General features: G+C 43.6%; 1 protein-coding gene across 8 annotated transcripts in view; it reads right to left on the reverse strand.

Moving 5' to 3' along the window:
* Nucleotides 1-25,918, reverse strand: part of PLXNA1 (plexin A1) — a 389,988-nt gene that overhangs the window by 137,603 nt on the left and 226,467 nt on the right. For all 8 annotated transcript variants that reach the window (XM_072989530.2, XM_020801318.3, XM_078385248.1 and 5 more), the window contains 2 exons: nucleotides 17,497-17,611; nucleotides 1,397-1,597 (listed from right to left, as the gene is read on the reverse strand). In XM_072989530.2, the coding sequence (XP_072845631.1) occupies nucleotides 1,397-1,597; nucleotides 17,497-17,611 (316 nt within the window). The remainder of the gene's footprint in view (nucleotides 1-1,396; nucleotides 1,598-17,496; nucleotides 17,612-25,918) is intronic.

A 25,918-nucleotide genomic window follows, 5' to 3' on the forward strand; every position in this document is an offset into this window, starting at 1 on the left:
GGTTATTACAGTGGAAAAAGTGCAATGATGTAAACTGCAGCATAAAAATATCACTGGTTGACAAGTTGCCACATATATTTCTTGTTGCACACCAGTCACAGGAGCTGGTGTGTAAAAAAGGATACAAATGGAAGTTTGTAAACTACTGCAATTCACCATTGCAATTTATGCCACTGCTCTTATGCCAACACAATTCTGCCCGAACTATTAGAAAAGAGTCTAGTCTTGGACAAAGCAGGCCCCAGTGGTTAGGAATGAAGGTCACTAACCACATTTTAGTGTGCAACAGAAGGAATCACGCTAAGGTATCAAGAGACTGGGTGCCATCAGTTGGGCAAAATCGGCAAGGCAGAAACAACAGGAATGCCATTTGAAGAAGTCCAATCATCCACGTGTGCTCATTTGGGAAGATGCACAATGTTGGATAGAAACAAGAATTAACTAAATTCTATTTGTAAAGTTAGAGGCATCCAAGTGCAGGCAGGGTAGAGAGCAGGATAACAGAGCTCCTCTGGGGCACCAGCAAAGCTGGCTCAAGCTTTGGCCAGTTCCTCTGGCTTTCATAAGCAAAATTCTTTGGAAATGCTCATAAACACAGCAGAGTTCCCCCTGGACAGCTTTGGCAGAGCAGCAGAAGCAGGAGGGGATGTTGATCCTATACAGTACAATTTCACATGGCTGAAGGAAAAGAGAAACAGAAAAATAGGAAAGTGGATAAACGTAAATGCAGAAAAAGAATCAGGATTCTTTCCAAGTGATTAATTCTTTTGCCCAGTACGACATGAACCTGTCTAGATTTACAGCTATTTAATAAAGCCAGAAACAACTAGGGTGACCAGGATTGTCCTTTCAGCAGGAGAACAGATCTAGAGAAAAAGTCTTATTTTCTGATAAAACGGCATGATATTTCCTCTCAGTGGTCCACACATCATAGGCCTTGTGTGCACTACTAGCAAACAGAAAACTTCTGATATCCTGTGCTGTAGTGGTACATTTGAAATGGCAGGTGTTGATCATGACCGTCTGCACTGCCAGCATGCCAGCAAAACTTTTCTCCCATCAAGAAAGCCAGTTGAAAAGTACAGGATTGCTGGATCAGCCCATGCCAACAAATAAGAAGCAAATGTTTTGTCAAGTTATTGTCTCTTAACTCCCCATTCAAGACCAAACTACCCTCAAAATGCTTTGCACTAGAACTGGACAGTTTGTGACAACAAACTGTTCCTTGGAACTGCAGTGAAGCTCAGAGAAAGAGGTGGCAGATATTGTCATAGTCTCTGCTATATAAGAAGTCCCAGAGCTTTGTGGCCCTGCCAGCCCTGGCTCCAATACACCACTCAGGCCATGTTAGCCCAAAACAGTCTTTCCAGAGGAAAGTTCTATACAATGGACTCACCGAGGTGTTCTGGCACTGGATGCTGGTGCTGTTAAAGCGCAAAGCTGTGACGCGGGTGGCACTACCAGGGATGTGGAAGATACATTCATAATTGCGCTGTCCAGACTGGGGCTGTGGCAAGTTCTTGGCTGTTAAAGTGATCGGCTTCACCACACCCACAGGGATATAGATCTGTGTAGATGGAAGGATCTGTGGGCAGTCCTGTGAGAAGAGGAGAGAAAGAAAAGCAACCCTTGAATTATTAGAAGCAACAGAGAGAACACACCTGCACTTGCAGCCATCATTAGCTTCTTCAAATACAGCCTGTTGAGGCAGCCTAGGAATACAATCATGACCTAATGTAGGCTACAGCACACTTAATTCTCATGTACAAGTTGTGTGAGAGAAATCTGAGTGTTCAGAAAGCATGCTGATCACTAAATGAACCCTGCTAGCTGCTGATCTCCAGTGGGACATCCTGTGACCATAAGCTTCTCATTGCCATCAGTGCACCTTAGCTAATGGGAGTTTTCCAGCATGTTGCCATCAACTTCTAATGCTTCTAAAATGGCTCTCCTATATCTGCATCCTCACGCCCTTGCATTTTTTGACAGAGGGGTCTCATGTCTCAGTCAACTCATGGAGGAACCAAGGTCCTCTCTTGATTCCAAACCATGAGAGCTGTTGGCTTGTATAGAGTTGAAGTGAATGGAGCAGAAAGCATAGCAATCAAAGATGGAAGTAGCCTTAGGGACAGGCAGAGCCACAAAAAAGCACAGATATGTTCTAACAGGCGGGCATTTGCCCACATACCCACCCACCTCATCACATTCTTTCTCTTCCCAGCTCAGCAGAGGAGCACAAAAAGAACATTATTTCTAGATTGACAAATGTTTCAACTTCCTGCTGCTTCCATTTGCAGCTAGTTTCAAAGTTGGGTGGGTGGGTGAGTTATTCAATCACATTCACTACATCGTTTTCCTTCTTCCTTGTCCCTCGCGCAAAGCATGATGGGAACACAGGTGGGGTTCCTGATTTTCCACTTCAATAAAGGCAGGCAAGCAGGAGTGACCTGGCTGGGGATAGCATGAGCCTGAAGTGAGAACCTCCCCATTAGCCCTAATGCACCAGTCTCCACACTTACAACGAGTAAACACCTAATTACTCCTGCCTCAGTAAGCCCTTTGTCAGGACATCATAATGCACAGACTCTGAACTTCCCTATCTGTAGGCAGTGAAGAATCCCTACCGTCCATGAAAGAAAATGTGCCCTGTGTACATGGACATAAGCAAACACTCTTAGATACTGAAGGCATTATTTACTATGACATGGCTTTCTTCTACTGCGTATTATTCAAGCATATCTGAGGAACAGCAAATGCAACACTGTCACTCTCATCCTTGACTCTCCAGGGGCAGTCACTGGACTAGACAGACCAATGATGTTTGTGCATCATATACTCCAAAGAGGTGTCTTCTCTGTAGGGGAGAGGGATACGCCAGAAATACAGAAATACACCTTAACATTGAAACATTCATGTGAATAAACAATGCAGGAGCTATGGCACCCCTCCTCCTCCTCTTCCTCCCCATGCATTTTTATTCAAAGTGCATTTGTTAAACAGGAGTAACAGTTGGTGTAAACACAGAACATACAGCAGATGTTGCACAGCTGGTAAGAGTCACATATGTGCATATGCCCAGATTTTCTTATTAGTACAGCTGAAGTTCTCAGCCAACTTGCTCACGGCACAGGGAGAGGAACACAGAGACATCATAGAAAAGCAATGCAGGCTGACAATTCTCTTGCAGGTGCTAACCCTGCAGACTGGGAAAAGGATCTTTTTGTATCAAACACGATCCTGCCCTTGTTATGAGTGACAGAATGTGTGGGTTCATGAAAGACCAGCACCCCAGGCCTGAAACGAAGATGGAGAAAACACAAGAGAAGATGGGATGGTGAGCCTGATACAAATCTGCAAAGAGTTGCAAGAGCTAAAGTTTCTCTATCAGTAAAAAACCGCAGACGTGGAAAGAGCATTCTAAATGTGGACTTGCTTGTTCAGAGACGAAAAGGGAAGAAGGCTGGCTGGAATAGGGACTGAGGTAAAGGAAGCAAACTGTACACGTGACAGAAGCATTCCAACAGACTGTAGGGCAACAGACTGTTTCTGCCCAGGACATCAGGGTCTGCCCCCTGCTTGCCTATGCCCACCCAGAAGCATGGCAACAGACAGTACCTGCCCTGGAAATCAGGGTCCCACAAAGAAGATGCTTATAAGAAGGATAACCCAGGAAGAGACTGTGGGCTTCGAACAGCGCTGCAATGTTGCTCCCATTGCTCTTCCTGAAGGACTGATAAACCATCAGGGAACAGTTTTGTGTGTGAGAGTATGTGCGCATGCAAAGTATGAAAAAGACCTTTATCTTTTGTTGTCTCATGAATGAAAGCAATAAATGTTACATGAATAGTGTTTAACCTAATAATATGGTATATGGTCTCCTTGTCAGTAGTCTGGCTGGGGTCTCTCTCCTCTCCTAGTCCCTCTCCCCAGGATATAAAGAACAGTAATCCCGTGGGCAATACCCTGGTGTTTCAAGGGGAAGGAGTAGGCAGGCAACTCTCAACAGAAAACGCAGTCAATATAGTGCTTAAGAGATAGCAAGAGCCTTCCTGCATCTTCTCTGCGCTGACAAAGCCACTGCAATAAACACGCCACAGGGAAGGCATGTTTCAGCTGATTTCACCACTAGCACATCTCATCTTTAAACAATGATATGAACTATGAACAAGCTCAACTGTTATCACTTCAGAGAAAAGTGAACAGGGCCAGGGCCTCTCTGATTCAAAATCTCTATGAGGCTGAGCTGCAGAGAACAAAATGGCACGTGAAACCTTGAAAGCCAAATGCTAGCTCTCTAGTTCTGGTTTTGTCAGCAGAAATCCAGGTCTGTCCTAGGGTCAAGAGATCACCTTCAGAACTCGCATGAAACAATTATCAATCACACAGAATCTCTCAAAGCACCACCTGGCTCTCCTGAATGACGCTCACTGGAATTTCCCATGCACTTCTGTGGCAAAATCAGCACTCATCCCTGGCAGCCAGTCACTGCATCAGACCCACCCCTGGAGGCAAAGGGGCATGCATGATGGAAAGGCTGCAGCGGCATCTGACAGAGTCTGGGCTTATTGCTGACCAAGTTGAGAACTCAGCTAGCACCTGAGCCACGGTATAACCTCTGCAGTCTCCTTCAGAGTGGCTGTTCAGCACTTGGGCAAAGCAGGCATACAAACTCTCTGCACCATCCTTTGCAAACGCTCGAGTTGCTCTCAGGGGACCACTTGACATCCCAAAAGCCAGGCTGCAGAACACAAGAGAGTGCAGGGAGAACAAAAATAAACAGGACCAGGCAAGAAAACAGCCCTGCTTCCCTGAAGGGCACCACTTTGGCAACAATAACCTGATGCAATTCCCAGGTCAGCCAACCTGGGCCTGGGGGCAAAGACATGCCTGCTTTAAATAATAGGGAAGGGAAGAACAACATGTTTTGAAGAGTGAGATTATGTGGTTGCGAAGGTGCAGATGCCTTCAACTGATATTCTATTATCCCTTTTCAACAGACTATGTTTGATTCACAGTAATGGAGTCAACTCTCAACCCTCAGTGCTCACTGGAAGGACAGATCCTGAAGCTGAGGCTCCAATACTTTGGCCATCTCACGAGAAGAGAAGACTCCCTGGAAAAGACCCCGATGTTGGGAAAGTGTGAAGGCAAGAGGAGAAGGGGACGACAGAGGACGAGATGGTTGGACAGTGTCTCCAAAGCTACCAACATGAATTTGACCCAACTCCGGGAGGCAGTGGAAGACAGGAGGGCCTGGCGTGCTCTGGTCCATGGGGTCACGAAGAATCGGACATGACTAAACGACTATGACAAATGGAGTTTGTGGTAAACGAGATGACGGGCAGTAGCAAGGGATTTATCTTTCCATTTTTAGGAACTTTTTTCAACCATATAAAAAGTGTGTATCTCAAAGCATTTTATGGGCCCATTAATGCTTCAATAATACCTTTTTCCTTCATTGAGTTGATAAATAGGAAAAGGTAAAGGTTCCCCTTGACAATTTTTGTCCAGCCGTGTTCGACTCTAGGGGGCGGTGCTCATCCGTTTCCAAGCCATAGAGCCAGCGTTTGTCTGAAGACAATCTTCTGTGGTCACATGGCCTGCGCGACTAGACGCAGAACGCTGTTACCTTCCCACTGAGATGGTCCCTATTTATCTACTTGCATTTGCATGCTTTTGAACCGCTAGGTTGGCGGGAGCTGGGACAAGCGACGGGTGCTCACTCTGTTACTTGGATTGATCTTACAGCTGAAGATCTACAGACCTTACAGTACAGAGGCTTCTGCGGTTTAACCCGCAGCACTACGACATCCCTTAAGTTAATAAATAGAGGCCTTCAAATAAAGAAAACAACTTGGTTTGAACTTTGTTCTTCTCCCTCTGCCCTGTCCCTCCTTGGTTTCTAAAGTCATAGGGAGCCAAGTGTCCCCGTTATGTTTCAAGAAGCTCCATTCACTCAGGTATAGAAGAGGTCACCCATGATTAACTCTTTGCTCTCCTTGAGAATCAGACAACTCATTTTGGGATGATCTGGGCAAACCACATGCAGAGACGGTACAACCACATGCAGTGTAAACACACAGCCACGACAGCTTAACCAATATAGTGCATGAGCCAATGCCCTCTTTCTTAAAACATACACATATTTTGCTTACTGTTTTTTTGAGCCAGAGATCACTCAGTGCTACTACATCACATGTTTGGCATCTACAGGGCGCGATACCTCATCCTGCAAAAATTCTGCTCTGTTAAAAAACAGGAAGCACCTGGTGCTCCAACACTCTTTTCTAAGGAGTCTCATGGCTCAGCAGTCCTGATGCTGGGCTGGAAAATATGCAGAGAGGAAAAAAAGGCTCTGCTGTGGGCTAGGCTTTCCCCAGCTGTTCCCTCATTCATATCTGCCAACTGTAAGGATTAATAACAACACCCCCTTACCCAGATTCCACATGCCTGTCATCTCCCTAGTCAGATCTACATATTTTCCAGTGCATTTCTTCTTTAACATCACAACTTGTTCAACTTGAGGAAGAGTTGCGGAAGCTGATAATGCCTGCATGCAGTTTGACAAAGCAGGTTGATAACTTTTAGGACTGCAGAGATATACCGTAAAACGTCTATCTTGTGTGCTCCCCCTGCCACGTTCCCCATTTTGAAGAACATCAGTGCCGAGGGAAAAATCTCATCTGTTCTCTGTGTGTGCACTGAATAGACAAGCCTTTGTAAAAGAAACAAGGAAAAAGTAAAATATATCTAATAAGTGAAAGCAAACTAGGTATGTTGTGAATACAGGGGATGATGAAAAGGTTTCTTTAGAAATCAGAAATAGTCAGAGAAGCTCCTTGAAAATACATTTCCTAAGGTTTGCCCAGATATTTATCTATTGTTGTCATCATCTTCCTCTCCAGCTCTCCTACCTCTTTCTCACTGTTAATTAATGCCCAACAACACTTCCTCTTACTAGTCCATAATCAGCAGGTTGAATCAAAAATGTTTTGCTGTGTCAAAGAACAACCCTCCCCTCACAAGCTTCCATGTATAGAAGGGACAAAAACCTGGCAGCTCAGTCATACTTCAAACTTAGCAGCTTCTGCGACACCCCAAAGCAGCAAGATATGGGTGGGGGTGAGGTGGAAACTGAACAACCTCCGTGACGTAACTGCAGCTCTGCTCTCCAATACAGTGGAGCCTCGACTTACGAACGTCTCCACTTACAAACATTTCGAGTTACGAACGACTCCGTTTGCAAAATGTTGCTTTGACTTGTGAATGGAGCCTCGACTTACGAATGGAAAAAAAAAAACTTTCCTGCCCTTTTTTTTTAACCTAAGTTCATTTTAGGTCAAAAGAAAAAAATTCTACCCGTCTTTGAAGATGGTTCTGAAACTTCAGCTGCTTCAAAATGCTGCAGCCAAATTGCCGACCAGAGCCAGCCACAGGGATCATGTGACTCCCCTGTTAATAATAACTTTACTGGCTGCCAGTCTGTTTCCAAATCCAATTCAAAGAGGTGGTGATGATGACCTATAAAGCCCTATACAGCTTGGGCCCAGTGTATCTCCCCATAAAATAACACCTAGTTTCTGAGATCTTTCAGGGAGTGTCTTCTCTCGGTCCTGCCACCATCACAGGCACAACTGGTGAAGATTCAACAGAGAGGATATTCGGTGGCAATTCTAAGTCTATGGAATTCCCATCCAAAGACTATCTTGGCCACCTCCTTATAGTACTTCCTCCAACAGGTGAAAACCGGCTTTAGATCTGTGAATGACCAAGCAGGATTGAAGTTTCTAATGGGGGATGCAGTGTATTATTTTTTTATCATGTGTTTCTATATTTTTTTAAAAAATGTTTTAACCCGTGATGTTTTAACACTGTTATAAGTTGAACTATACTTTAAATATTGATATTTTAATTTACTGTAATTTTAAACATATGCACCCTTTAATTGTTGTAAGCTGCCTTGAGTCCTTGCACTGGAAGAAAGGCAGAATATAAATAAGTACGGTAAATAAAAAATAATAATTTTCTTTGGAGAATGAATAGAAAATTAACAAGTAATCTTTTAAAATACAATTAGCTGCATCAGCAACTAAGTCTGTTTTGTACCTTGAACCTATAACTGTACTAATTACTAGTTACTTTTTCAAAGTTCCCTTTCAACGGTTCCCAGGTAAATAGAACTATGCTACAAACAAGTCCCCTGGTGTCCAAAAGGAAGAGAAGCCCTCTTCCATGTTACTTACACAAACTCCTGCTCTTCTACTGAGTGCATCCAATGTGCTGTTCTGCAAGCAACAAATGGCAGGGCAGGGCCCTTAACAAGGTCACAGGATGGGGTTTTCTAATTCTCCCTTTCAGATACTGCCCCATTGTTAGCAAAGGGAACCTAACTGATGGGTTATTTCAAAGTCAAAAGGTGAGCTCAAGAAGCAAAGAAATGGTTAAGAACCTTTGTGGGCACATCCCTGCAGGGATTTTCCATTACAATCCTGTGGCCGACCCAAAAGGCAAAGAAACTAGTAATTTAGCCAGATCAAGGCTTGCCTAAAATAGCGTTAATGATTATTCCTACAGGTATGAAAAGACAAGAATTCAGTGCTGGAGATGGGATACTTCTCTGGCCTCAATCCACCTGAAACTAGAAACATCAGCTACTGAGAAAGGAAGTGTCAGCATCCTTTACACATCCAGTACTCCCACTTTAACCACTTTACTTTGGAAGCCACATGGAAACAAGTGGTGGGGTGAAAACTCAGGCCTTTTTGTTCCATCCAGCCAACAAGAACAAGTCCAGTTTATGTGTGTGTTTGTGTGTGTGTGGTTCTTGTTGCCTTAGTTTTCCCTTTAATTTTGGCCACATGCCCAGTGGTGTTTTGTCCATCCTGCTTCCCCCTAGGATCAGGGTCCGCTGAAGTAATTTTCCAATCACTTAACAGTTTCAGATGAGCCTTTCCAAGTCTCATACAACTACTAAGCAGAAGGCTAACAACTCTGAACCCTGCAGTTTCTAAAACCAGCCTGAGCTACAGGTGATATTTACTATCATGCCATTAAAAACTTCAGCTTCTTCAGCCACCAACTGACAACTCTCACTAAGCATGTCCAGCCATGCCCCCACATGCATGGACCCTGCCCCCCCAACCAGTCCGCATTTGGGAAAAGGTTTGGGACCACCTAGAAGACAGAAACAAAATTCAAAATGACTTTGATAGGATTGAACACAGAAAGCAACAGAATGAAATTCAACAGGGATAAGTTCAAAGTCCTGCACCTCGGAAAAAAGAAACCAATTGCACAGTTACAAGATGGGGGATACCTGACTCAGCAAAACTGAGCAAGAAGGATTCTGGAATTGCCGTAGATCACAAGCTAAATAAGAGCCAACAGTGTGATGTGGCTACAAAAATGGTTAATGCTATTTTAGGCTGTATTCATAGACGTACAGTTTCCAAATTCCACAAGGTGCTAGTCCCCCTCTATTCAGCACTGGTTAGGCTTCGCCTTAAGTATTGTGTCCAGTTCTGGACACCACACTTCAAGAAGAATGCTAACAAATTGGAACAGGTTCAGAGAAAGGCAACAAGGATGATCAGGGGGCTGGAAACCAAGTCTTGTGATTAAAGGCTGAAAGAACTGGGCATATTTAGCCTTGAGAAAAGAAGGCTGAGGGATGATATGATAGCAGTTTTCAAATATATGAAAGTCTGTCATACAGAGAAGGGGCAAGATCTGTTCTTGATCATCCCAGACGGCAGGGCACTCAACAATGGGCTCAAGTTAAAGGAAGCCAGATTTCGCTTGAATATCAGGAAAAACCTCCTAACTGTTAGAGCGGTATGACAGTGGAGCCAGTTACCTCGGGAGTTGGTGAGCGCTCCAACACTGGAGGCATTCAAGAAAAACTTGGATACTCACCTGGCAGATATGCTTTGATTGTATTCCTGCATTGAGGAGGGTGTTGGACTTGATGGCCTTGTAGGTCCCTTCCAACTTCATTTTTCTATGCTTCTATGATTCCATAACACAACACTGAATGTCCTATATTTCCATTATATTTCAGGTTTCCTTCTTCTTGTACAAACATCTACTAAGTCTGTGTTCTCAACTTAAAACTGAACTTGTTGCTGGTGATCATGTGCTGTCAAGTGAATTCTGACTTACAGTGATCCTTCTCAGGGTGTTCTAGGTAGAGAGTATTCAGAAATGGTTTACCATTCCCTGCTTCTGGGGGAATCCTGGGATGATATAACTTGCCCAAGGCCATATAGGCTAGCTCAAGGCATGATGGGGAATCAGACCCCCAACCTCTGGCTCCACAATCAAATATCTAAACCACTGAACTATCCAACCTAAAAAGTGGGCTGATAACGGTACGGTTTCGGCGGCATACCGAAGAATTCCGGAGACTCAAACAAGGTAACATGCTTGGGCCGATGAGTATGAACCCTCGAGCCTGAAGATACCTGCAGCCCCAAATTATGCAGAGGCTGGTAAGTGACGGTATCGGATCGGCCAGTACGCTCAGTATGGTTTTATCCCCTTCTTCTTGATGGTAACTGGATCAGCCAGAGGCAGTGATCCAGATTCGCACTCCGAAAGAGAGACAGCCAAATACTTGGGGCTTGAAATGGCGAAAGACTGCAACGCAGGTATCTCAGCCGAGGTATCTGCCCAGGATGGTAATCTAGCCAGCAGGTGGCTGTTCCAAAGTCAGTGGAATAGACTCCCTGACGGTATGAACCTCGATGGTGGGGTGACTCTGCATCGATGAGGTCTGTACCGACAGTTGGTCAGCTGCAGTCGGCTTTTTTGACTTCTTCGGCTTGGTTGCAGCGGACTTCCTGATAGGTTCGGAAGTCGGCGTGGAATGGGTGGTAGAACCAGATGATTTAGATTTGGAGCGTTTGGATTTCTTTGGCGATTGAAGCGGTGAACTGAGGGCAGAGGGAGCTGGTAATTTTGGAGTCTGAGAACTTCTAATTTTAGCTGGAAGATGAAGGGATTGATCCCAGAGGAATGATCTGAGTCTTTGTTGACAGAGTTTTAAGGTCTGTTTTGTGAAGTTTTTACAGGTGGGGCAAGTGGATGGCTGACGAGGTTCCCCAAGACAGAACAGAGAGGCCTCCGTCAGAAATCGGAATTTTGTTTGTGCAAGAGGTACACTTTTTGAAAGGACACATTGGGGCTATAAAACGGCGGGGGAAAAGAAACAAGTGAATAGGGAGGGAAGGAGGGAAAATAATTACGATGCAATAAAGAATCAAATAGTACAAACGATTAAGGAGATGATCAGCGACGAAGAAATAGCAATTAACTATCTAACTCTCTTTTAGAAAGAACCTATCTAACCGGAGCGCAGCACTAGAGAAGAGATCACTCCAGCTGCAAAAAGGAGTTGAGGTCACTGCAAGGACCAGCGGACCACGTGGGCTGCAGGGGAAGGGCAGGGCAGTCCTAGCGAACTTTTAGCTCTAGAATACTCCGGAGACCTCTTCGCAGGCACAGACTTAACCCCTTGGAATGTAACTATCCTGTGTACTCCCTGTACCCTGTAATGCCAATAAAGGTTTCTGCATGTGACTTAACCCATTAGTGTTCATCCACAGAGACCACGAAGAAGGACTTGCAAATTCTTCAGAACTCTGCATCAGGCAAATATGGTCTGAAACTGGGAATTAATGTAAACAGCCACTCCTCCCAAATTGGGCGAGATGCAATATTCACTGCCAGCAGGATACAATGGATTCTGAAGATTCCACATGAGACAGTGGAATCAAACATACCAACTTATCCTCCCTTCTCTCTCTGAAGACAAAAGGCTCAGAGAAGGAAAACTTGGAGCAATATAGAAATATATTCGCGAAGGCTTTCATGAACCCAGAACAACCAATATAAAAATCTTTATAAGAGGTCACATTTGGGCATCTCACTGAATTACAGATCCATTACAGCAAAGTGCCAGCCATCTCCACAAGCTGGCCATGATGGGATCCTCACTCAAATGCTGTTTCCTACAAACACTTCCTGTGGCAGCAGAACTTGCTACATGCTGCTGGTTTTTCTATGCATGGGTCACACAGCAGCTTTTTCTATGTGATCACAGTACAAGATACAAGCTAGGTAATAACCTGCCAAGCTGGGTTATACTTGAGCAAAGCTGCTACAGATGCTCTTAGGAAGCACACGGGCAGATACAACAAGCAGATGCAGCAAAATTCCATAGGCCCTAACGCCTCTTTTATCTTGCTCATCCGTTTCTTTCCATTTTCACGGGATCAGGATCACAACTAAAAATCAGCAGCTTCCGCCATTAGAAATAGTTGAGAGCCTCTGAGCCACAATAAATAAAATAAATTCCCCTTCCTCTCTCATAAGCAGCCCTTGCAAAAGCAATCATGCTGCTGGTGGTGGGTGCTGGATGAATAACTGCCAATCTCCCGTGGTTCTTTCCCGGAGGGGCCCCGACTCCAGGAGATGATAAAGGGCCGAGCAGAGGGGAAAGGGGGAATTAATTGTTCGTTGCCGGAAGCTTGACCTCTTCAAATGTGGAGCCGACACTTGTCAGCCTGGAGTGGCTGCAAGACAGGAGTCACAGTGGGGAAATGACACAGGGAGGGGGGAAGTGAAAAATATAGCTGGGGGCAGCTCGCCTACGCCAGCACTCACAGCTAGATATTAGAATGGGATCCATCAAATGCAACACAGAGACTGTCAGGCTGGCCACAGTATTGTAGACCTCGCCAAGGCAGGCTGGAGACAGCACAGCTCTGTGCAGAATTGTCCAAGAAACGAAACAGCCCACAAAAAGAAAGCCCGAAGAGTTAAGCCTGAGTACATCTGGGCACAAAGAGAAAACTGAGACAAGCCGGGCAAAGGAGGGATACATTTCAGTTGAACAAACAGACTTCGTTCTTCAAGGAGAAAAACTCCAGTGAGACCAAAAGTGGAGGGGAGATATTAGTCTTTCTGACCAGAGTGGGGGTGGCCGGGAGAGTCTCCTTGCCACTTGGTTTTTATTAAGGTAGGAGCAGGATACAAAATATGGTTGGGCATCTGGTTCTCCCAGTCCTGACAAGCCTGCAGGGGAGTTAGTTAGCTCCACTACCCCCTTTGTGCTTCCAGTCCTCACCCAGGCCTGAGTTCCCACCACTGGATCAGTACAGTCTACACTCCATGGCTGAGATCTAGTTTTCCACCCTGACCCCAGTCAGCTTATACCCTTTAAAGGGAGCCAGTAATGCTATGCTGTTGGACTCTTCCACGTCCCCTGAGCTTGTCCTGCCTTTGGCAGCTCTGCCGGAAGCATTTCTTCTGCCACCAGAACTTCCTCTGGGTGGGAGTGGGGCTTGGGTGCTCCAGAAGGTGATATCGGTCTCCAGAAGGTCATCAGAGTTGTTGGACTGAAAAGAAGTTTGCCTCCACTGCATCTTTGCTCTTTAGAGGCCGGAACAATACTATTGTCCAGTCCATGAGTTCTGGACCTCCATCAATCGGTTCTTCTGCAGTCTCTTCTCATTCCTCCTCCCATCAGAGTCCACAGGGGGCGACAAGTCTGAGCCATAGTGTCCCCACTTTCTTTTTCCTCCTCCTCCTCCTCCTCTTTCAAGCATAGGTCTTGCCAACCCAGCCCAGCCCAATCTCCACCCCTTAAGGTACAGCTCATTAGCCTCTGCTGCCTTCTTCTCAACTGGAGCTACAGCAAAGACGAAGCAAAAGGCAGCAAAATCCTTGTCCCTTTAAGACTAAAAGATGCATTGAGGCATTACAGGATGTCTTCTGACCCTACAGCGTCCTTTTCACACAGGTTCTTCTACATCTTGCTGACCGTACTGAATATCAAATACCTCTTAACATATCACATCCCTGTTTATGGTTTGGCCAAAGCGCTTTCTGAAAAGGCAGAGAAGGCTCTTAGGCCTTACAGATCTGACAACGAGACCTCTGTGGACATGACAAGACAGATCTGAATTTCACTCTTTCCCACATATGGCTTGCAGTACACTTAGCTGTTTGCCAGCGAATTAGTAGCTATGGGAATGTGCTCTTAATTTGCCATTGCGTCTTAAGACTCAGAGGTGGTTTTCTTCACAAAAAAAACAAACAGCCAGTGAACGGTATGGAAATAGCACCTGCTGCCTTTCTTGCAGGACAAAGTAATAATTTAAAAAGGCAGAAACCACAATAACAGACCAAAATAACTTCATTAATCTCATTTCTCAGAGACAGCACACAATTGTCTCTGGAACTACCGGTAGAAGGTAGCTTGTAAGTAAGCACTGGTGGCCTGAGACAAGTGGAGCTCTCAGACCCAAAAGATGGCATTTGGGGGGTGGGATCAAACCGTGTCCCCTCTACTCAAACCATGTGTTGTTCCCACTTGAAAGGTCATCTTGCTAAAACTCTGGTTGCTGATTTTAAGCTTCTGATGACCTGTCACTGGATCTTCTATTAGCACATAATCTTTTCTCTATCTTCTAGGTCAGGAGCCAGGAAACTTTGGTCCTTCAGGCATATTGGTTTACAACTCTCAGATTCCTTGACCACTGGCCATCCTGGCTGTTACTTTTGAAAGGTGAAATGCAAAATAATTGGCAGCCCAAAGGTTCTCCAACTCTAATCTAGGTGTAATAGTTCTCAGTAACACAGATGGCTTTGAAGCATTGGCCAGAATCATATTGGTTATTTAACACTGCCAGAAATACAATGGTGTGAATCTCAATGGCAAATTAGTGCTAGTTAAGGAATTGCTGCTTGTATTGCTTGTCACACACCAGTCATGTGACCTGGCATGTGACAAGGAAGGCAAGTGCCCACTTGCTAGCCAATGACAATTTGCTGCTGTGATTTATGACACCAAACTTAACACTTGCATAAATAACTAGTAGGAGTCCTGCTATATCTCTAGATATGAGAATTGCATGCCTTGACATCACCCATCTGTGCACCATTTCACACGTAGCCTTTATTTTGGAAGAAAAAGATACAGAATAGCTTCATTTAGCTTTCCCTCATCTCATGCCTTCACACATGGTGGATTACATGGAAGATGACAGTTGTTACAGTTTTCCCCAAAATAAGCCCTAACCTGAAAATAAGCCCTAGTATGATTTTTCAGGATGCTCGTAATATAACCCCAAAAAAGCCCCAGTTAAGTGAAACTCCACCCTCCACCATTGCGCAGCAACCAGAAGATGACATGACTGTATTTGAATAAATGTAAATTGTTGTACATGAAAAAAAAATCCCCTGAAAATAAGCCCTAGTGCATTTTTTGGAGCAAAAATTAATGTAAGACCCTTTTGGGGAAACTAATCCATCTAGCTGTCACAAAACTGAAGAAGGCTGGAAACCCTACTCTAAAATAATGTAAGTCATCTAAATTAGTTGCAATATCTGTCATGAACAACAATGTTATCAATAACTAACTTTGTTTTAAATATGATTTGTAATCCTGGCTTCTTTGGTGCAATAATCTGTACTCCCATGTTTAGACGATAATGCAAAGCATTACCTTTCTGTTTTGCTTAGCTGCCTGCATGAAGGGAGAAGCAATGTAGATGCAGCTGGTCTGCCTGCACATCGGCACATTGCTCATCTACATTATGTTTTACTAAGCAAGGATTTCAGGTTTGGCAATATGTGTAAACGTGGCTAGTGTTTAAAACAGTGATAAACCGGTGCTGCAGCTTGCCCCTGAATTCACAGAGATTTCACTCTCATTATAAATGTTGGATAAAGCTTGTGATAAAAGAAAGTTCCTGTGTATATGTTAGAACTCTGCCTCCTTTTAAAATTGCAACTTCATTCTTTGCAAGGCTAAACACTAGAATTTAAAAGAGGCTGCAAAAGTAAGCACCACATCAACTGACGCTTTATTACTAGAGACCTATTTTCAACTCAAAGTTACATGCAACAATGTACAGAGCTGACAATCCCTGTTTTAAGTAGAACCCTTCATTACTTGCTCAGCTTTCAGGAGCACAATAGGCATCTGGTAACGACAGAACAGCTAGAACTGCTGTTATAGATGGAATATTCAAATGTGCGATCTTCGAGAGAATATACAAGCTAACTGAAAATATGAGTCTTTCATTGGGAGGGGGTCACATTACAGTATGAAAGAAACTCACGACAATGACAAAGGTATTGAAGTGAACTCTTTGATTATTCCAAGTTCACTATCCATTCTATTACATCATTTTAGCATTATTTTATTCCCTTGTATTGTAAAAGCCAAACTCTTTCCATGCCTCTGTGAAAGCTTGCACCTAAGTAGCAAATGCTTAAAATGATTATAGGGATTAGTTTCAGAAACAGTTTCAAGGTGTTTCCTTTCTGCAGGGCAGGTGGATTTAGGATCATTCAACTCACCAAGACAATTCACATTTGCAGCTGGACAAGAAATTTGCATTTTATAAAATATATCAAAATGTGAAGAAATTGATCTTTTCCATTTCCACACAGCCAGCACAGTAAACTCATCTTTAAGGACACTTGGTGTTGTACAAAATACTGTGGTGATTTCTCTAGGTGCCTCCCTGGTAAAGTAGATTAGAAGCCAACCGAACAATCTAAACTCTGGTTTATGGGAGGAACTCTCAGGAAATGCAGCAGGAAAAGGGTTAATGCCTTGCCTGAGGACAGAAATGGTAAGAATGAGACAGGGAAAGGAAGGAAGGAAAGATCCTGCACATGTAATAGCAAGCTCTTGGTAACTGACTTTCTGGCCTGGAGGTTTCACTTCTAATGGCCTGGACATTGACTGTATACCAGGGTAACAAAAGAGTAAATAAGTAGAAGCAGGTTTCACTTCATTGTCAGCCACAGCATCCCACCACACACAGAAACATATAATCGAAGAAGTACCATGCTTGCTTGAATCACTTACTCAGATTAGGGCAAGCTTTGGGAAGTATCCTTGTACTTAGCAGTAAATTCCATCAAAAGCTGTAAGGGTTGTTTCCATAAATGCACTTGGAATCAAAACATCTAATGGAACAGCAGTAAACATTTCTCATAAATGAACCAAAACTTCCCCTCCTGTGTATAGATGCTGTTCTTTTTCACCTTATCAGCAAAAATGAAGAACATCTGCTTGTTCTCTCCCTTCTGCACTATCCTTAAAAATTTCAAACCTGCCAGCATCCTCCCTACCAATGCCTTTTTATCTGACCACCATTCATCAGCTAAATATCTTAAGGCCATTCAGATTTCTACAAGGTAATGTGTCTTCTACATTATCTCTCATCATTGTGGCTGTCTCTTGGGCCCTTTTCTCTTTTCCAACACAATGATGTCCAGAAGAGAACTCTGAACACTGATTATCTAGTGCTGAGTGGATGGTACACTGAATTACTTCCTGACCACTGAATTAAGTCTTTATAAAATGGTAAAAGGGTGTTTTGCTTTTAATGCATGGGGCATTGCACAGAAGACAGGAGGAGAAAAATAAAAATCAAGAAAATGGAATAATTTAAGTCAGAGCTGATTGCTTACCTCAGACATGTTGACACGTCCTTCTAGGAAGGAACAGTCAGCTGCATTGTGAGTACAAATGTGACGATATTTACACCAGTGGCAAGGGAAAGATCCATTTACACAGGATAAACAACTGTAAGAAAAAGAAGACACAGCAGCATGAACATTTCCAGAAGTATCTTGCACACTAATATGATATTTTATTTCTTGACTTTTTGACAAAGCTTGTAATGTCCAACAGACACTGGATTTACAAACATCTGGATATGGCCATAAACACTGTATTCTAGGCTCCTGTCAGAAGAATCAGTGAGTTTAAGCAAAGTGACCAGCATCTATCTTTATACTCTCAGCCAAAGGATGGCACCAAAAGAAACATATATCTTAGGACCACAGCAAGGAACCTGGAGTATTCCCTAGTGGCAGGCTTATCCTTTTAGCACTGTGCCCCTAATGTCACACTGGAGTTACTGAGGTCGTCAATGATTCGGAGATGAGATTGCCCATGGGACTGGTTCACCACCTCCAGTCCTTGCGTAAACAGAACTTGACAAATGTCACAGTTTCATACACATATTCCATAACCTCTGAGCCAATTTCCTTCTCTTCTTCCCACTTTAGGCCTCATAATGCATTCCACGTGGTCACCCTAGGCTTCATAAGATCCATATATACCCTGGGATCTTTCTTTCTAATTTGACACATCACCAGAGTGCTAAAGACAATAATGTTGCTCCAAATACTGCGCTGTGGAGAGCCTGGACAGCAAGGCAGTACTGTTGGATGAAAAACAATGGGTAGGACCCTGTAGCCAGCGCATCAAATGGCTTATGGGGACCAGTATATCCAAGCTGTGAAACAAGCAACTGCCCTTGTGGACTGAGTGCACATTCCAGTTAGATAAAGGGCAGAGGCAAGGGCAGAGGCTATGCAGATGGTAGCCGTTGACCCGTTTGGAGATTCTTCGGGTGGAAATGTGTGAGGCTTTTTGGGGACCACTAAAAACAATGAAGAGGCATACTTCCTGTTGGCAAGGTTTGGTCTTTCGAAGGTAGGAAGCAATTGCTCTCCTGACATCTCTGAAGAGGGCAACCACTTACGTGGAGGTGGGGCATGGATAGCTGGTGCTTGGAATTATGTCCTGTCCCATATTTAAGTGGGAAACTATTTTGGGGGAGACAGTGTGTGTCTCATTGGAGGGCACCTTTCTCCTCGTGGGAGTCCAGAAAGGGAGTGTCGTAGTGTAAGGCCAAAAGTTTTCCAGCCTAGAAGGCTGCTGTGATCACCGCAAGGAAAGCAACCCTTGGGGAGAAAAGCCAGAGATCACAGATCACCATAAGTCTGAAAGGGCGACCATGAAGCCTAGATAGGTTAAGGTTCAAGTATGGGGGTGGTGATGGCAAACACCTATGAGGAAGGTCCTCACTTGGGGGACAAGGAAACGGGAGTCTACGGGGAGTTGAGAGAGCGGCAACCGTAGGGGCATGAGAATGCAGTGTATGCAGTCATCCTGCATTCTGACCAGATATGTGAGGAAACACATAGAAGAGTGAGCTATGCGAGGAGTACAAGAATACATCTATTACAGGCCACTTCTGGGAGGGGGCCCCAGCTGCAAAAATAGGTGTTGACTGGGGAGGTAAAGAAGTTGGCAGAGGGATGTCCCCACTGCTGAAAAAGCTGCTGAGCCACTGTAGAAAGGAGTTGCTACTCACAAGACATGGTGGTGGAGAAGCTGAACACTTCTCCTGTTTCATTGTGCTTGCCTAGAAGGTATCTGCTAGCATGTGGATGGCTCAGAAGAGGTAGCAGTACCAGATTGCTAGGGTTAGGTAGAGACTGAAAGCAAGCGGCACTGTTTATTGAGGCAGAACATGACAGTCGCCCTACCCACGATGATCTGTACTACCTGGCCCTAAATCATAACATTCCAATGCTTTAAGGGTCAAAGCCAACAAGACTGTATCAGAGTCAAGTTGTCAAGAGCCAAAGGAGAACTGAAAGGATGGTCAGCTGGGCAGGCCTCCCACCAAAATCCTTTTGCTCTAGAAGACTTTGAGACGCAGTGTGCACGCGAAGGACTAACCCATGAGAAACCGGAAGTACTGTTGCACCTTTAAGACTAAACAGTATTAATTTTTCACAAGCTTTTGTGTATCAAAGCAGAATTATTTAGATGCTTGGACATAATAATGTTTTGGAAATATAAAAACTAGGCACGGAGACCATAATGAAGAAATACAGTTTTCCTCCGCTGTAATATTATTTGTGTTATCTCTCCATTTGTGTATCCCTCATCTATAGTTTCTCTCTTCTGAAAGCATCTTTAAAAAAAATTTAGTGAGTTCTATGAGCACAGGACATGTTTTGACTTATGTAATGTGTAAAGGATCAGAATGACTGTCTCTATAAAAAGCAGAGACGTAGACTCCCTCTCCCAAACATGGACAGCAAGAGAAGTAATGGCTATAGATATGGGCTCCAATTGTTCACCTCCATGCTGCAACCAGATCTCTAACTGGTGCTGGTTACAGGGATCACAAAACCTCCCAATAACAGCAGCTCCACTGGTTGCCAATCCATTCCCAGACAGAATTCAAAGTGCTGATCCTAACCTATAAAGCCCAAAATGGCTTGGGTCCAAGCTATCTCAAGAACCACATCTCCCTCTATGAGCCTGCTCAGGTGTTAAGATCTCAGGAGAGGCCTTTCTCTTGGTCCCACCATAATTCAAAGTGCTAGTTCTAACCTATAAATCCCTAAGTGGCTTGTGTCCAAGCTACAGTATCTCAAAGACCACATCTCCCTGCTTGGATGTTAAGATCATCAGGAGAGGCCCTTCTCTCAGTCCCACCACTTTCATAGGTATGTTTGGTGGAGACTTTCTCTCTTGATGCTCCCAGACTTTGGAACTTCCTCCCAGTGGAGGCCCGGCTGGCCCCATCTTTGCTGTCCTTCCACAAGCAGACAAAGACCTTTGTCTTCAGGCAAGCTTTCTCTGAGTGACTGGCTGCCTGAGTGGGCTTTTTTAATGGATTGCTGTGCCTTGCTGCTTTGAATGTATTTTTGATGTAACTTCTGTCTTTTTTTTGGTGTGGTATTTGTTCAATTCTTTGTGGTATTTGTATGCTTACTGTTTTTAGCTTTAAATATGGTCTGTTAATTATGTAAGCCACCTTTTTAAGGAGAAAGACAGGTAACAATATTTTAAATAAATAAATATAGCTCTGTTTTGTTCATAAACGGCAGGACTGAATCAGGAGCATCCGCCAGAAAAGCAACTATAGCAAATATAGGTCTTGACACTAATGAAGTGGGATTTAGTCCACAAAAGTGTATGTCCAAGGAAGCATTAGCCCATAAGTGTTAGCCAAAATCATAAAAAATCTTTGTGATTTTTACAGTAATAATAATTTGACTACCCACCTTCCAGCAACTGTTTCTGTGTTGAAGGCAAATGTCTTTTTTCATTACAGAGATGAGGGATACACAAGAGTGCTGCTACATTATAAACATCTGACGTGAAGAATCAGAGAAATAATCATATTCCCCAGTCTTTAGTACACAAGAACCCAATTACTTCAACATATGTTAAATATTGAATTATAGACTTTGTTCTAAGTGTATTAAATTTTCAGTTGTCATCTATTCAGGGAAACACTGTGGCTCTTAAGCCAGAACAAACTAACTAACTAACTAACTAAAAATAATAATAATAAACAAAGACAAAAATGTGATGGCACCTTACAGACTAACTGCTATATTTTAATGTGAGCTATCTTGTACAAGTCCCCTTCTTCAGAATATGAATCTTAGCAGGTGGTGTGGAAATGGTATGGATGGAGGCAGTTCAACTGGGAAAAACAGGCCAAAAACACTCAACCAAAAAGCCAATTTAGAGAAAGCAAAATATTATACTCTGTCTCCTCAACAGTTACCAGTCAGTAAAGAACCTGACCAATTCATGTGGTGAGATGGACTTTAGGTTGAGTCTTTGGGGGCTCAGCTGACCTGGTGGAAGTAATTAGGAGACTGCGTCTCCTCTCAGCAACATGCAGTTCAGCACAGACTTAATGTATTCCTGTTCAGTTCAGCCTGTGCAGCTTTGCAATGGAGCAGTCAATAGAGTCTGAGCTGCCAACTGTGCATGCAGCAAAGCACTTCATTATGCAAATGCTACCTGGCTCAGACATGCGCACCATACAGGCTCATGTACCCAATCTGTCTGTGCCAATTGGTGTTGTTAACCTTAAAAAATCAACTCTTTAACGTTTTGGTGATATTAATAAAAAGCAGAAGCACAGAACATTTTTATATTCAATTTCTGGGGTATCTGTGCCCCAAGAAAACCTTACTCTTTAGTAGGGTGGACTTGATTTAAATCAGAATTTCAATCACTACTCCAAAGAACATAATTTAATCACAGGATTCCCCACCCTCCCAAAATCCTGCACTCTTCTGGAAGCTTGTCAAAAAATTAAATATACATGCATTTGATCAGTCGCTTGCTAGAAACCAAGACTATATTTACATTGTATTTTCACTTCCAAAACAAGAGACCATTTTGTTTCAAAACATATATACTGTATTCAGATACTCTTTATGCAGATCCTATAGCTAGCATCTGATGTGGTCATTATCTGAGAAAATACCTGCAACAACTTGTTTAGGATACAACAGAGCTCCACGCCTTTGCATGCACACAGTTCAGTCCTGGTATCTCTAGTTGGAAGGCTGCCGCACAGCGAATAACGGGGAAGCCCTTTGCCTGATAAGCTGGAAACTGGTGCCAGTCCAAACATGTTATCAATCAAGAGATGGCAGCCTCCTGTGTTTATTTCCTTTTTACTCTGCCATACTCTCAGTAACGGGACCACCAATAGCTTGCAAGGATTTAAAACCGTAAGTACTATAACAAGTAACAATATGATAAATCATATTATTAAAAACAATTAAGCATAGTCATCGTTAACAGGTATTAGACAAAATCTTTTTAAAAGTTAAAAATGACCTTAAAATGTAGGGAGGCTCATATGGGGAGATAACGGACCCTTCGACAGGCTGGGCCCCAAGTTGTTTGATAGGTCAAATCCAGCACTCTGGAGATGGACCATGACCAGTGACTGTTGTAACAAGGAATTTCTATTCTCTGCTAATTAGCCCTAGTCAAGAATCTAGCTTCAACACCCCGTTCTCACTGAAGTTTCTAAACCATTTCCAAAGCCAGCCCATGACAGTCATCTAAATAGGATGGAACTAAAGCATGTGTCCACATGGCCAGAGCAGACATCTGAAGAAAAGGCATAGCTGGCATACTTAGTTTTAGCTTCACAAACGCACTCCTGCCCCTGCTGAGACCTGGGCATCCAAGCTCAGAGAAGACTCTCAAGCATGCCTAAACTGCAAGCCTGAGTTTTCAGTGGAGAACGTAGCCTCAGCCAGCACAAGTTGAATTCCAATTCTCTGAGCTGCCTTTCAATTGACCTGGAGCACCTCTATCTTATTTGAATTAAGCTTGTTGTTTACCCTCATCCAGCCCATTACCGACTATAAACACTGGTTTAGAATTGAAACACCCTACTTGTAACTAGATGGAAAAGAGAAACAGAACTGTGGTCATTCGCGTATCGGGTGGCACTTAATCTCTGAACTCGAAGACCACCTTTCCCAGCAGTTTCATATGTATGTTAAAGGGGGGGGGGGCAGAGCATAGACCTGAAAGACTGGGGGCACTGAACACAAATCATCCAGCACCACCTTCTGAACCTGTCCTTCCAGGAAGGCCAGGAAGGCTTCCAAATCCCATCCCAGAGAGAAAAACTAGATGGATACCACGGTCAACGGTATTCAAAGCTGATAAGAGGTTCAACAAAACCTACAGTGACACACTCCCACTGTCCAGATCCTGGCATAGATTGTCCGCCAAGATGACAAAAGCTGTCTCCAGGATCAAAAGTAAGAGTAAAATGGATACAGATAATCTGCTCATCCAGGAATCCCTGGAATTGGAAAGCTACCCTATGCTTCAGAAACCCCCTCAACTGAGTACTTGAGGGTGTCCAGTAACTATCCAGTACTGTGTGGTTCAGGGACAGTTCTTCAAGAAAGATAAGCCCGTTCTAAGGAGGAACCCACCACTCCCATTATCTATTTAGTCAGTTCCCACTCACCCATCCCTTGCTGCTTTTATGAATCAGGAGAATATGCACTTCTCCAAGGATCCTGTCCCCATCCTCAGACAGCACAGGCTGGAACTTATCCATTAACAGAGGACAAGCAGAGATCAAAGTTGCAGTCACAGGACCTGCATTAATGACAGCATCTAAGTCAAGAGAAGATCCAAGTAATTCTATCTGCAAAGGGTTGGGCAATTTTTTTTTACAGTGGTCCATATTCTCCTCTTGTGGGCCGCAAGTTAACAGGCCCTTAACCACTTGTGACAGATGTGCTGGACAACTCTATGCAGACACCATGGTGACAGAAAAGAAGGATTTCTTTGCTGCTGCCACTGCCATAGAATGGGTTTTCAAACGAGACCTAGTCATTGTTAATCACAGCTGTTCTGAGTTTTCTTCCATCATTGGTCGAGTCTCTGACCCACTTGTTCATCCATGGCAGCTCTGTCGTCAACCAGGGAACCAGTCAGGCTCCTCTCCATGGAAGGGGACACTTAGTACCAATTGTGTCCACCTACCTGGCCATTTCCCCATTTCGGAGATCAACCAGGGTTTTAATAGAATCACCAGCCAAGATGACTGGAAATTCCCCAAAGAGCCATGAGGAAACCATTTGGATCGATCCTGAGCTAGACCATCTTAATCAGTGCCACATCCTAGCGGAAGCTCGGGACTCCAGTGAATCTAAGCTGCATCAGGTAATGTCCTGTCCATGACAACAGAAATATGGAGAGTTCTTCCAAACACAGATTGCTAGCACCCTGCCCAGCAAACACACACATAAAAAAGTTCCGTCATAAGTAGGGCCACTTGGGACAGGCTCATAGCTGTCATGGATTACACAAAGTCCTAAGCTACTACTGACCAGGCTGCCTGCATATGGGCAATGAAGTTCAAACCCACCCCCCAGCACAACAAATCAAGGAAAATCCAATACCACCCTGAGACCAGTTCAATTAGGCCAGGCAAGGAGGTAAGGTGATATACTGGGATAATCCCTATTCTGTTCGGGATGCCTTTCTTCAGATACACAGTCAAACTCTGTGGTTCCATTTGTGTCCTTAGCATCAACTTAGGTTACACCACAATGAATTAAAACTATCATAAACTGCTGTAGCAGACCAAAGGGAAGAAAATGAAAAACTACCCAGCTTTGGGACAAAAGAAATATAATAATTAGGAAAGACTGGATCTGGCAGGTATTTTGTTTTCATTTATGTGTTGTCCATTTTAATCCTCTTTTCTGTCCAAAGATACCCCAAAAGTATGTCCTGCTCAAGCGAAGTAATAATACTACTCTATCCTGCTCTGGTCAGACTTCACCTGGAATACTGTGTCCAGTTCTGATCACCACACTTTCAGAAGAATATCAAGAAGTCCCAGGGGCTACTCTAGCTCACTTCCTGCTGTTAATCAAAATCACTCATCTCTCTGCTTTGGCTCCTCAGTTTCCCTTTTTTTTCCCTGTCTCTTCCTCCAGTAGATCCTTTTCTTGCTACATTTCTCTATTATTTTTCCCCCTTAAAACTTCTGTTTGCTCTCTTTGCTCACTCACTCTGATTGCTCACTCCCTGGCATCCGTATCCTCTGCTGTGCTCTCCTAGGAGTCAGCAAACAAAAAGCTGGTTCCATCCGTTCCATTTCTCCTTCTTCTTGGTGTGAGCATTGTTTACTTGCTTTGCTCAGTTCTTGACAGCTGGAGCAAGTGATTCCCTTTCTACAACATACCAACTTCCAGAATAGAAAATACAGTCCCAGTCAAACTGATCAGCATCAATCAAACTGGGCTGAAACCTCACTTTGCTACAAAACAGAATTAGTGCAAGATAATCAGAATAGCTTGTTCAATTTCATTTGAATACTGATGCCACAACTGCATCACTACCAGCATCTCTAAGAAATAACCATGGCATAAGGCTGATGAACTGATTCCAAATTAGGCAGAGTGCCTATATCTCCATCGGTATCTGCCACAGAGAGTTAGACTCAAGGACAATTATGCATCTCAGCCACATAATGGTATTTGAAAAGTCATTGTGTGATGCTTAGATAGGATATTTTTTATTTCCACTCTGCAAATTGCCTATTATATCTCAAATGTTCTATAGTGTTCACAGCAACATCATCCTCAGAGATTCAGAGTCCATATTTTGAATGAATTAGGACCACTTTTGTTTCTTTCAGTGTTGCCCTCATTCAACGCATTTCACAACACTTGAAATCAACTTCTATGGCTCTGGAATACAGGAGATGAATGGATATTC

The sequence above is a fragment of the Pogona vitticeps genome, chromosome 2 (genome assembly GCF_051106095.1).
Source record: "Pogona vitticeps strain Pit_001003342236 chromosome 2, PviZW2.1, whole genome shotgun sequence".
Lineage (NCBI taxonomy): Eukaryota > Metazoa > Chordata > Lepidosauria > Squamata > Agamidae > Pogona > Pogona vitticeps.